Source organism: Phycodurus eques, chromosome 13, assembly GCF_024500275.1.
Source record: "Phycodurus eques isolate BA_2022a chromosome 13, UOR_Pequ_1.1, whole genome shotgun sequence".
NCBI lineage: Eukaryota > Metazoa > Chordata > Actinopteri > Syngnathiformes > Syngnathidae > Phycodurus > Phycodurus eques.
In genome coordinates this window covers 9,634,472-9,647,400 of record NC_084537.1, presented here as the reverse complement: position 1 = coordinate 9,647,400, position 12,929 = coordinate 9,634,472, and the positions used below count along the sequence as shown (strand labels likewise).

The window sequence follows — 12,929 nt, the reverse complement described above, 5'->3', positions numbered from 1 at the left end:
GGAAACAAGGAGAGGTGGCAATGGATTAATGATCAAAGAAAAGCCGGGAAAAGTGTCTCTACAGTCACCATTTGACTGAGGGCAATAACGCTTGCAGACGAAATTAAAATTGAACATTTTCAAGGAGGTCCGTCTTGGTGCTTTCGATTTATGAAGCGGCACCATCCATCCTTCTGGGCAAGGACTACCGTGGCGCAGCAACGTCCGGCGGATTACAAGGAAAAGATGGCCATCTTCCGCTCCGACTGCAGTAAAAAGATTGCCGATAAAGACATCCAGCCCAACCACATCACCAACATGGACGAGGTGCCGCTCACTTTCGACATCCCGGTGAACCACACTGTAGAGAAGAAGGGGACCGACCACCATGGTAGCGATACGCACAACGGGTCACAAGAAGTCGGCTTTTACTGTTGTGCTTCGTTGCCATGGTAATGGACAGGAACTGCCACCTATGGTGATTTTTAAGAGGAAGACGCTGCCTGAAGAAAGATTTCCAGCCGAAGTCATTAAGGCCAATCAAAAGGGCTGGATGGACGAGGAGAAAATGAGAAAGTGGCTGAGTGAGGTGTACGGTAAACAGAACAAATGTTTGTTTCCACGCGTCACCGTCCCTGTTCATCTGTGACTCCATGCGCGCCCATCTCACAGCCGCTGTGAAAAACAAAGTGCAATTAAGACTGGGAGGCAACGCCGGTCTAGTTACGCCACCATATGTGAATGGATTGTGGATGCTTGGGCTAAGGTATCTGCTTTGACTGTTGTCCGAGCTTTCGTGAAAGCCGGCATCATTGCTGAGGAGCCGCACGGCAACGAGACTGACTCTGACAATGAAAAGAGGGAACCCAGCGTGTTTGTCGGAGAACTTGCCCAGCTGTTCATTTCGGATACAGAAGATGAGGACTTCGATGGATGAGGATTGATAAAAAAATAACGTGAGTACATTGTTAAATATTTCAACAAAGTACAACCGAACTCACTGTTTACATTGTTAAATACTTCAATAAAGTAGAACCGAACTCAGTTTTGCTCCCGCTGCCTTTTTAAAAACATTGTTTTAGCGTGCATGAATGCTACCGTATGTTTTAAGATAGCGTATGTTTTACCATGCCTGCGCCCAATAATACGGTGTGCCTTATTTATGTATGTGTTAAATACAGAAACTGAGTGACTGAGACTGCGCCTTTTAATACGGTGCGCCCTATGGTCATGAAAATACTTAATTTTTTCTTGTCTCACTGAAAATATATCTAAACAAGAAAATAGTTTGCTCAAGATGAATTTAAGAAATTAAAATGATTTTAAAAAATTGTTCGTTCATTTTTAACGCAAGCTCATTTTTTTGTGTGAATTCATAATTGGTCTTTAACCAAGCAAAAATATAATTTATCCGAATACTTGATTACACTATAAATTTTTTAGCAGGAAACTCGAATACTAAATATTTGATAGCTACAGCCCTAGAATGGACCCAAAAAAAATTTCCTAGCTAGAGACTGAAAGACTCGCGGAAAGGCATAGAAGTAGACGTTCCTTGGAAATTTAAAAGGAAGACACCTGTTGTGAATTTGACCGTCACCTCCTTGTTAGACAACAGCAAATTGTGCAAAAAAATAATGTAACATTGAACAGATGGACATTTAAACGTTTAGCAAAGGTCAAATTAAGATCGCTTGTAAAAGTTATTGTACATTTTACGTTCATCCTTAAATTTCACCCCAAAGCCTAATATCCCCAACTTTTTGTGAGTAATGTATTGTTTACTTCAAATTATTCTGATATCATCATGTGATGGAAAAGCAAAGCACAAATGTTTTTTCCCTGTCCCTCAGATCACCTGAAAAGCTGCCCCATTGGCATGCCGCCCTCAAGGAGCATGGGGGTGAGGATTTCAGCCAGGTAGAGCCAGATGTGAGGTATGTCTATGGCCATATCTTCAGCAATCTCCAGGATCTCTAAAAGCCTGCGATAGCAAACGCACAACCAACTCAAATCTGACTTGTTTTTATTTTTTGGTTTGATGTGGGGTGGTTAACACTGAGTCAGGCCTCACCCTTTAAGATACTGCAGAACAGGCATGGTCCCCGCCTCGATGAGTTTGTGCAGCAACATTCCCATGTGCTCACGAGCACTGGTGCTGCGCTCCAGTGTCGACTCCACTCCCTGCCGCACGAACACATAGAGCAGTGCTGTGCTGTTGAGCTCTTCCACGCACAGGAGCGCCTCCTACAGCACCGGAAGAGGACAAAATGGAGCTGTTGGAGCTGTACAATAGGTCACACGCATTCCATGAATGGCGCCATTCAATGTTAGTACCTTCAAGTCATTGATTTGGAGGTACTCTTCGATGATGGCAGTGGACTTCTTCTCCACCTCCTCTTCCGTCAATGTTGGTTTAGGAAGAGAAGGAGACGCTGGGACACTCTCACGTTTTGCTAAAAGTGAGGAGGTGGTAAAATAAGAAAAATAATCCACTTTGAATCCTTGCTTCTTAAAAACTAGAAATGGGTGGTTAAACTACTGCTCGCTCCCTCTTCTTTAATCCAGCCCACCAGGCACTTACATTATCAAGAACCCAGGCAATTTTGACATTCATTTAGCATACACAGTAAAGTATTCAGACCCCCTTAAATTTTTCACTATTATATTGCAGCCATTTGCTAAAATCATTTAAGTACTGTACACACAGCACCCCATGTTGACAGAAAAAAAACGGAATTGTTGAAATTCTTTTAGATTTATTAAAAAAGAAAAACTGAAATATCACACAGCCATAAGTATTCAGTATTCCTTGCAGAACCTCTCCAATTCTGTCAGGTTGGATGGTGAACGTTGGTGGACAGCCATTTTCAGGTCTCTCCAGAGATGCTCAATTGGGTTTAAGTCAGGGCTCTGACTGGGCCATTCTTAAGTCACTCCTTTGTTATTTTAGCTGTGTGCTCAGGGTGATTGTCTTGTTGGAAGGTGAAACTTCGGGCCAGTCTGAGGTCCTGAGCATTCTGGAGAAGGTTTTCGTCCAGGATATCCCTGTACTTGGCCCATTCATCCTTCCTTTGATTGCAACCAGTCGTCCTGTCCCTGCAGCTGAAAAACACCCCCAACAGCATGATGCTGCCACCACCTTGCTTCACTGTTGGAACTATATGGGACAGGTGATGAGCAGTGTCTGGTTTTCTCCACACATACCGCTTAGAGTTAAGGCCAAAAAGTTCTATCTTGGTATCATCAGACCAGAGAATCTTATTTCTCACAATCTTGGGAGTCCTTCAGGTGTTTTTTTTTTTTTTGTTGCAAACTCCACGTGGCCCAACGGAAGCCTCTCCCCAGACACATGAAAGTCCGCATTGAGTTCGCTAAAAAACACCTGAAGGACTCCAAGATGGTGAAAAATAAGATTATCTGGTCTGATGAGACCAATATAGAACCTTTTGGCCTTAATTCTAAGTGGTATGTGTGGAGAAAACTAGGCACTGCAATACTCAAATACAGTCCCAACAGTGAAGCATCGTGGTGGCAGCATCATGCTGTGGGGGTGTTTTTCCAGCTACAAGACAGGACGACTGGTTGCAATCGAAGGAAAGATGAATGCGGCCAAGTACGGGGATATTCTGGATGACAACCTTCTCCAGAATGCTCAGGACCTCAGACTCAAGACAACGACCCTAAGCACACAGCTAAAATAACGGAGTGGCTTCAGAAAAACGCCGTGACTGTTCTTGAATGGCTCTGCCAGAGCCCTGACTTAAACCCAATTGAGCATCTCTGTAGAGACCTGAAAATGGCTGTTCACCAACGTTCACCATCCAACCTGACAGAACTGGAGAGGATCTGCAAGGAGGAATAGCAGAGGATCCCCAAATCTAGGTGTGAAAAACATTCCAAAAAAGACTCATGCCTGTATTAGTGCAAAAGGGTGCTTCTACTAAATACTGAGCAAAGGGTCTGAACACTTATGGCTGACTGATATTTCAATTTTTGTTTTTTAATATGCAACAATTTCAACAATTCAGTTTTTTTTTTGTCAATATGGGGTGCTGTGTGTACACTAATGAGGGGGGAAAATGAACTTAAATGATTTTTGCAAATGTCTGCATTATAACAAAGTGAAAATTTTAAAGGGGTCTGAATACTTTCCATACCCACTGTATCTATCAATCTAAGTAATTTTGACATTTATGTAGTGGACCTAGAATCAAGACTTGTGGAACACTAGTTTTCTAACCCCGGCAATTTTGACATGAAGTTCATAATGTATAATAAATATCATATATATAAATAATAATGTGCGCGCCTATTATATAGCTTTGTGGAACAGTGGCAGTATCTATGTTAAGTGGGTCCTCGATTAACGACAAAATGTCATTCCTACAGTGGCAAACAAACCTGAATTTGTCAACAGGCAGTCATGTTTGTACCTGGCAGATCTTTGCTTGGACCTCTGTCCCGGCTTCCCCGGTCTCTGCTGCCTCGGTCCCGGCTGCCTCTATCTCTACTGCCTCTGTCCCGGCTGTCCGTCATGCTGGCCACGCGGCGCACGGGCTCATTGGAGGGCTTGCCGTCACTGCCCCTTCCGCTCCGCTCCTCCGTTTCTCTGCTGAAGCTCCGCTTGGTGATTTGGCTCTGGCTGCTTCTGTCGTCGCGGTCGAAGCGATCCCGATCCCCCCTGTCTCTGTCACCGCCTCGCTCACGGCTGGAGCTTGACCTGCTGATTTCAGCAAACGTGTGAGCAGCAGTGATTAATACAATAACTGTTTTCTGGGGGGGATAACAAATGATAAAAGAGATGGAAATAAGAACGCTGCTGACCTCTGAGGAGCTCTACGATCAGAGTCTGAAGACAAGGAGCTGGACTGCTGGAGGGCACCGAAGCGGTTGACGGTGCTGGTAGTTGGACGACCAGAGTCTATAATTGGAGGAATAGGACACATTGAGAATCCCCATAGTCAAAACAACATTTCGTGAGTCGTATATTTTGAAGAAGGAATTTACCCTGTTCTCCAGTTGCAGTTTTGACTCCCATTCCTCCGCTGCTGCCTTTGCCCCAGCTTTTGCCTGAGGGAGCCAACCGCTGATTGTTGAGGTCTGGATTGTCGGGCTACAAGGGAAGCACAGGACATGGGGTTGACAAAATTAAAATATGGGCTGTAAAAAACAAAAGCTCAGAGTGCAGTGAAAAAAAAAAATCATTGGACAGATTAGTTTTTCCACATCTTTAACGATATCACCAAAAACGGCAAATTACAGGGTATTTATAAAGGGCCACATTTAGCTAAGTTAGTCGATTAAATTTGCAGTTTAATTATACACAAATGCACTTGTTACATTTAATATCCAATGAAGTAATTTCGTCTATGATTTAAGAAAAAGAAGAAAAAAAAGACAATAAAATGCATGTAAACACTTTCCATAAAAGGTCCGTTGACCCAAAAAGTCCATAGATCAGAACCACCTCTGCCTCAATTTGAGCCAGGAAAATCCCTGCTCATACCTTTGTGATCTTGAGGCGGGCGGTGTCGTAGGGTCTCTTGGTAATGGGCACTGTGTTCCAGCCCTCATCCTGGGACTGGCTGCCCCTGCCACCTGGTGTGTGAGGGCCTCGGCCGCCCATACCTCCACCCATTCTGCCACCACCTCCTCCACCTGTGTCCTTTTTGGACATGAGCTGCTGCTGGACTTTGATCTGCTCTCTGTGCTCTTCCATCTCTGCATCCTTGTGGATCTGGTCGATGGTTTTAGGACCCTGGTCTCCTCTACGGGGTACCCAGTTACACTGCAGCAGAGGTGACGTAGGACAGTTATAATACAAAAGACTTGAAGGTGGACTTTGATTAGTGTCACTACCAAGGATTTAACATTTACCTTTCTGAGGTCCAAGACATCTTGCAGCATGAAGCGGATTCGGGATGATGTTTTTTTCTCTTTGATGATCTTTTCCATTTGATTAAAATACTGATCCATACGGGGCTGTATTGGACGAAGAAAAACAATTCAGTCATGGAACCTAATAGCAAAACAAAGGGGCTACAATTAGCAAGAGACTGCGCCTTCTCATGGCTCATTGATAAACAGTAGACATGCTTGATGCGATTTCTTTTTTAACCTACGACATATGTGCGATGTGGAGAAAATACAGGATGATATACTTGTGACATGTCTCTGTGTTGTTTGGGCAGTTGAAAAGTAGTTTCAGTAGAAAAATAATGCAAATAGGAACAGTCAGTTGTGTGAAGTCTACCAGTATTTAAATGCACTGTAGTATTGAGTAGGTCACAGTCCAGACATGAAGTTGAATTTTTTTTTTTTCCATTCCCATTTATACTCTATTGTCATTACCACATTCCTAAAATTTTTTTTAAATCAATCAGATATTTTAAACACCCGTTTTAACATAATATAGATTTATAATTCTATAATTGAGTGCATTAGTTTAAATGATTCACATTGTTGTGTATACCTTAGGTTTATCTCTTCAGAGTAGCCATAGCTCTCCACCCCTCCCTGTCCCCACAAATGTAATCTGCTGCGACGCGCATTAGTTTAATTCTTAAGAGAGATACAGGAAACACAGTTGGTATAAATTGTTTTCCTGTGATCTGCTGCGACATGCATTAGTTTCATTATTAAGAGCGATACAGGAAACTCAGTTGGAATAAATAGTTTTCTGTGTCCTCTTTCATAGTTATTGTAGGAGATAAGTATATAACAGTCAGGGCTGTTCCCCATGTTGTTTACCGTAATGTCGGCGCAAATCTTATTTGCATGTCCAAACAGGTTCCACTGCTAGTCATTTTTAATATTACAGTTGAGTCACTGCATATTAAGTATAACATCATTGCAGCGGCCCCTGCGACGTGACTATTGTGCACAAGTACATCGCAATGAGGATGCTCAAACAATATATCGTGCAGCCCTACTTAATACGCATTCTGTTAATACAAGAAATTGTTTAACTGGTGTGTGTGTGTGTGCGCGCTCGGGGGGGCATTTGTGCTCTAGGCCCACATTGAAATTTTTTTTTTTTTTACTGACAGATGGGCCAATTCATTTGTATAAGAGGAAGATTAATTACCTGTGTATTAGGGGTGCATGATATGGGGGGGAGATAACATTGAGATTTTTTTTTTAAAACCTGATGTATATTGCGATGTGAAATAATACAGAATAAAATACTTGTAACGTGAAAACTAGCACGCAATTTTTTCCTCTCTGTATTGTTTGAACAATTTATAATAGCTGCAGCAGAAAAGAAACAATGCTCAGTAGAGCACAAAGTATACTTTATTTGTATGACGTCTACCAGTACATGCACAGTAGAATTTAGCAGGTAACAGTACAGCCAGAATTGAACTTAAAATAATTTCTTTTCATGCCCAATTATACTGTACAGTCATTTGCACATTCCTGACCTTATCCATTTGTTTTAGTCAATGTTATTTACACATAAGTTAACATAACAGGCATTAGTTTTTCTACATCTGAGTACATTAGTTTAATACCTGAAGTTTGTTCCTTTAATAATGCCGTATATCTAGTTCACCTCATATAATGATAACATTTGAATTACATTTTTAAATGGTATTATTTGTAATTAATTTAATTCTTGTGCAACAAATTCATAAAGTATTTGTTGAATGTATATGTACTGTTCTCTCTTCAGTGGCTGGCCTCACCACTGTCTTATAAGCTTTGGCCTTTATCCTGGCAGAGACTCTTTTGTAACATAAAACAACTGACACCTTTCCACCTGTTCCAACCTCCTTGGATCTGTTTCTTCACTTCCTTACCACACTCACCATTGCTCTGGACTGTTGTCTCCATTTAAAGTCCTCAACCCTCACTCTCTTTTCTCCCTCTAACCTCACTCTTCGCCCTCCACCAGTCATTCATGCACATACACTTTATTGCCAAAGGTATTCGCTCACCTGCCTTGACTCAGATATGAATTTAAGTGATATCCCATTCTTAATCCATGGGATTGAATATGACATCGGTCCACATTTTGCAGCTATAACATCTTAAACTCTTGGGGGAAGGCTTTCAATAAGGTTTAAGAGTGAGTTTCTGACAATTTTTCCAGGAGCATATTTGTGAGGCAACACACTGATGTTGGACGAGAAGGCCTGGCTCTATGCCTCCCCTCTAATTCATTCAAAAGTGTTCTATAGGGTTGAGGTCAGGATTGTGCAAGCCCGACAAGTTCATCCACATCAAATTCTCTCATACATGTCTTTATGAACTTTGATTTGTGCACTGATGGACATATTGGAACAGGAAGGGGCCATGTCCAAACTGTTCCCACAAACTTGAAATGTACAAAATCTTTTAGTATGCTGAAACATTCAGAGATCCTTTCACTGGAGTTCAGGGGCTAATATTTTGGACATTTCCAACTTTGTGGGAACACTGTGGAGATGGCTCCTTCCTGTTCCAGCTTGTAGGACTCAGCATTTTGGCACGAAAACCAACTTCAGATGACACCGGGTAAAAACGAATGTAAAACGAGACGCAAGAAAAAGAGTAATGAATGGATCCAAACGCTCTGTAAAACGTTGATTCCTATATCTACCCACTGATGAGACAAGGTTAGTGTTTGTGATACTATGAAAAGTTTTTGTGAATTTTGTCCTAATTCATTGTGATGTAAAGTTGCGAGTTTGACCTTTGGTGAAGCTTTAGCTCAATGCTAAGCTTGTAATGCGGCTGTTTCTACTTTTTTCCAGTATGGTAATTTTATATTTTATTTTTGTGTCTGTCATGAGCTCTTAAATTGGTTTGATGATTAAAATAAACGCTAAAAACCATCAGTCCAAGAGTGCAACCCACCGTTTAACTTGTGAGCTGCCTCAATGTTGGCAGAGATGTATTTTATTGTTTCACTCACCCAATTGACTTCACTAAAGTTTCAGTTTAGTCCCGGTTCCAATCGGTTCTTGAACTCAATGCCCAACCCTATTCATTGTGTGGCTCATGAACTTTATTATTAATTATTATGTACATGTTAACCATCCAACTATTTTCAACACCGCTTATCCTGGTTAGGGTCTCTGGGCGTTGGAGCCTATCCCAGCTGACTTCGGGCGAAAGGCGGACTACACCCTGTACTGGTTGCCAGTCAGTCGCAGGTCACATATAGACACGGACAACCATTTGGACTCACATTCACACCGTCACTGAGTGGGAACTGAACCCACTCTGCCCGCAAAGTCAGGCGAGTGTACCACGACACCATCAGTGACTCACATGTGAACCAACTTTAGGAAAGAAATACAGTATTTTTGATAATGTATCTATGAAATGCTCGGTTGGCCGGATTACGGTAGCGGCTGTATTTAGTCATCGTTTGCCCATCCCTGGATGATTTAAATGTAAGCGTTTAAACCCAGTTTTCAATAAAACGATCTTTTAACACTTTCGATGATAGTGTACATAAATAAAGAAAAATACTGTCTGTTTCTGTGTGTGTCTGTCTGTGTGCGTGTGTTGCTTTAAAACCTTGGCTTTTTCAAAGTCCAGGTCCTTGCCAATCGTGGAGAGCAGCCTGCAGAGACACTCCAGAGACTCTTCATCATGATTCTTCAGTAGTTTCATCACACAGTCATGCATGATGGCCTCCGTCAGCATCTTCAGCTTGAAGAGTTCACCGATGAACTTGATGTTGCCCATCGAGCGGCGCCTGGCCTTGTCTCGGGCTTCCTCCAGCTCTAAGCGCATGCGCTCACGCTCTTCCTCCTGCGGGTACAACGCAAAGCGGGTCAAAAGGCGCACAGTGGATGAAACGGCAGCCGGTGCAGTGATTTCTTACATCTTTAGCAGCTTCCATTTCTTTTTGCTTTTTCTCCAAGAATTCATCGTCATCCTGGTCCTTCTCAAACTCTTTCTGGCAGCGGTTGAGCAGCAGTTTGCGGAAGGTCACAATCAACCCTGGTTTGTCTGTGGTGGAGACTTTCAACTAAGGCAAGAGAGGGTGAGTGTAACATATTTAATGACTTCCTATGAGAGAAAAAAACAGTACAGACATCCTGCGCACAATCCCAGTTCACTACTTGCAAATTTACCTATTCATGTCATTAAAGTTATTATTTACTGAAAAACATCTATTGCGTTTTTTTGTGCTTTCTGAAACACTAAGATGCCATAAGATGGTGGCAAATCCCATTTAATAGAAAGGTAGTACATTGGATTGAAGGAATTATGTTTAAGTGATACATCTCGACTGAGACAAGCTTTGTATGTCAGGGAGGATTTAAGTTTAGCCTGGGTAATACAGAGTTTTCACTACATTTGCACTTTAAAACTTCCTAATCATTTGTATGATATCCATTTTTAAAATGAGCTTGAAAATTTCTCAACTGTATAGGGGTCAGTTTGTGGTATAGCGGAAAAAAACCGCGAGCAATTGAAGCCCTCCTGCAATGTTTATAATTATAATTCATTGTTTAAACTGTAAACATAGGACAAATGTTCATTCCAAAAGAGTTTATCATTTAATAATAATTTTTATATATTACCTTTAAAAATTAAATGGTTTACAGATTATTTGATTTTGAAAAAAAATTCCAATAAAAAAAATGCACCAGAATTCTGTGTGTACACGCGGCGAAGGCTCTCCTAACTTCTACTACCAATCCAGGCTAAACCTAGCTCCTCCCTGACATACAAAGATGTTAGTCTGAGTAGAGATGCATCACTTCAACATACTCCTTTGACTCAGATTACTACTTGTAGGGCTTTGGGACCATCAGGTGGCATCTTGGGGCGATATGGAAAGACCACTAAAATGAAGGTTTTTTTTGTTTGTTTTTTTTTTTTTTTTGTTTTTTGAGGATAGGTTCCACAAAATTGAATGCAAATAGGTACGCCTGTCACCATACGCCAGACAATTCGTTGTCCCAAAAACTATCACGGTAAACAATATTGTTTTTTAATGCCTCTGAAATCATGAATAATAAGGCCTGCCATCATAATTATTATTTTTTTTGCTTTTAAAATTGGTGTAGTTGTTATTATTATTATAAATTTATTTCTTGTTTTTCTTTACTTTGTGATATGTATTCCCCCTGGGTCTGAAATAACAAAGAGCTGTAAGACCAGCCTGGTTTACATGGACCCTTCCATTCCAATTATAATCGTTTTAGAAGCCCAAACCGAATGAAAATGCTCCATATACACATCTCAGTCAGAATAAGCATGCCGAATCCCAATGGAATTTCATTCGGTTTCACAGGGGTGGAAAATTCCTTTTGCCAAACCGATCAGAAGTAAAATTTTGGCCATGTACTGTATACAGTCATTCAGAATAGAGCTTGGAAAAGCGGTCTGCGCATGCTTCGTCTCAACTTAAATGCGTGGTGATATTTACCCACGACCTAAATATGGCAGCTCCCGATAGAGCTCGTATGTGATGAGATCTTGTTTTTAAATTTTAAATCAAAACCTAACCCGAAAACAATCCCAAATACTGTGCTGAATAGACGACGGACCTCCATCTTGATAGATGATGTGACTTTTACGATGAAGTGTTCACGTCACACGGCTTTTCACATGTATGCACCCGGAATAGATCCCCTCACATGTAAACAGTTGACCAGAGATCTTCCATCGGAATGATTTCAATTAGAACGACGAAAAGTCTCCATGTAAACCTGGCGACTGTGTGGTTTATTGAGTACGGAAAAACTATTGTGTCCATTTTATAATAAGCTGGTTTTTTTTTTTAATTTGTTTTTAAATGCGTTTAATCATGTAAAGCATATTGAGTTACCTTGTGAATGAATTGCACTATATAAATAAATGTGCTCTGCTTTATCGAACGATAAGTCGATATAGTAATTATCGAGACAGGCCTACAAATAGATGACTTTGTGAACTGCGAACCGTGACAACAAGACAAGAATCAGCGCTTGGACACATGGCACAAAAGTTCAGTCTTTAGTGGAGTGAATGAATGTAAGAATCACAGTACATGATCGCCACTTACCGTTGAAAGGCAGCGGCACATGTTGGCGTAGGCCACGGAGAAGCTGGGCTCTAAGATGGCTTTCTCAAAGATGAGGTCTATGGCGCCCTTCAGCCTCTCCTCCGTGTCAATGGTCAGTTCCTTCACCTGATTCATCAGCTCCTGGAACTTCTGCGGAGTCAGTTTGTTGAGGATACTGCGCAGTCGCTTCAGAATTTCTTTCGTTTGGGATTGCTCAGGGGTTAACTCTTCGTCAGTTGCTGCCGGCCCTTCCTCCTCGCTGCGCCCACGGCTGGGCTTCTTAGACGTGGGCTTCCAGGCCTTCTCAGCCTTGTTGAGCTGCACGTCGTCATTGAGCGACATGCTGGTGATGATTTTGCGGGGCTCTTTTCGCTGACCCTGCTGGGAACGCCGCGGGCCGGGGGGCTAAAGAGGTGGAACAGAATTCACATTTTAGAAAAGTTGGTATCCAGCTACAGAGGATGAAAGCAAGTGAACACGCCCCCGTTAAAATATTTTTTCCCCCAAATGTAAAAAATAAAAGCTGAGAGTGATTCTTAAGAAGAAATTGGAGCTGTAGTTAACGCTGATTGATTGATGATCACTTCCAAAAGAGCAGCCCGTTGTTACTGAAAACATTCATATGTCTGCTAGAAGGTTTAATAGGAGTCTTACTCATTTGTGTTTAGGGGCCTGATAGTATTCAATTTGAAATCAAGAGGGACAAAACAGCAAAACAAATTGCATAATTTCACAGATCATTTGGCATTTTATTGATGACTCTTCATTTTTGTTTATTTGATTTTGTAGATTTTTTTGGAGGCGACTTTTCATCATTTTAGCACAACGTTTAGTGCCATGGAACAGGATTTCATATTACGATTATAATATAACTGTAAATGATCTAAAATTGTATATATATTTTTAAATATGGATATAAGAATAGAAGTTACTTTTGATGAAAAATTGCAGT

General features: G+C 41.4%; 1 protein-coding gene across 10 annotated transcripts in view; it reads right to left on the bottom strand.

Moving 5' to 3' along the window:
- eif4g1a (eukaryotic translation initiation factor 4 gamma, 1a) overlaps window positions 1-12,929 on the bottom strand; it is a 58,819-nt gene that overhangs the window by 8,017 nt on the left and 37,873 nt on the right. For 7 of the 10 annotated variants that reach the window (XM_061694887.1, XM_061694888.1, XM_061694886.1 and 4 more), the window contains 11 exons: window positions 11,978-12,382; window positions 9,803-9,949; window positions 9,493-9,729; window positions 5,860-5,964; window positions 5,489-5,770; window positions 4,990-5,095; window positions 4,807-4,903; window positions 4,416-4,705; window positions 2,317-2,435; window positions 2,054-2,226; window positions 1,838-1,963 (listed from right to left, as the gene is read on the bottom strand). In XM_061694887.1, the coding sequence (XP_061550871.1) occupies window positions 1,838-1,963; window positions 2,054-2,226; window positions 2,317-2,435; window positions 4,416-4,705; window positions 4,807-4,903; window positions 4,990-5,095; window positions 5,489-5,770; window positions 5,860-5,964; window positions 9,493-9,729; window positions 9,803-9,949; window positions 11,978-12,382 (2,087 nt within the window). The remainder of the gene's footprint in view (window positions 1-1,837; window positions 1,964-2,053; window positions 2,227-2,316; window positions 2,436-4,415; window positions 4,706-4,806; window positions 4,904-4,989; window positions 5,096-5,488; window positions 5,771-5,859; window positions 5,965-9,492; window positions 9,730-9,802; window positions 9,950-11,977; window positions 12,383-12,929) is intronic. The other 3 variants (XM_061694890.1, XM_061694893.1, XM_061694896.1) reach the window with 1 other exon arrangement.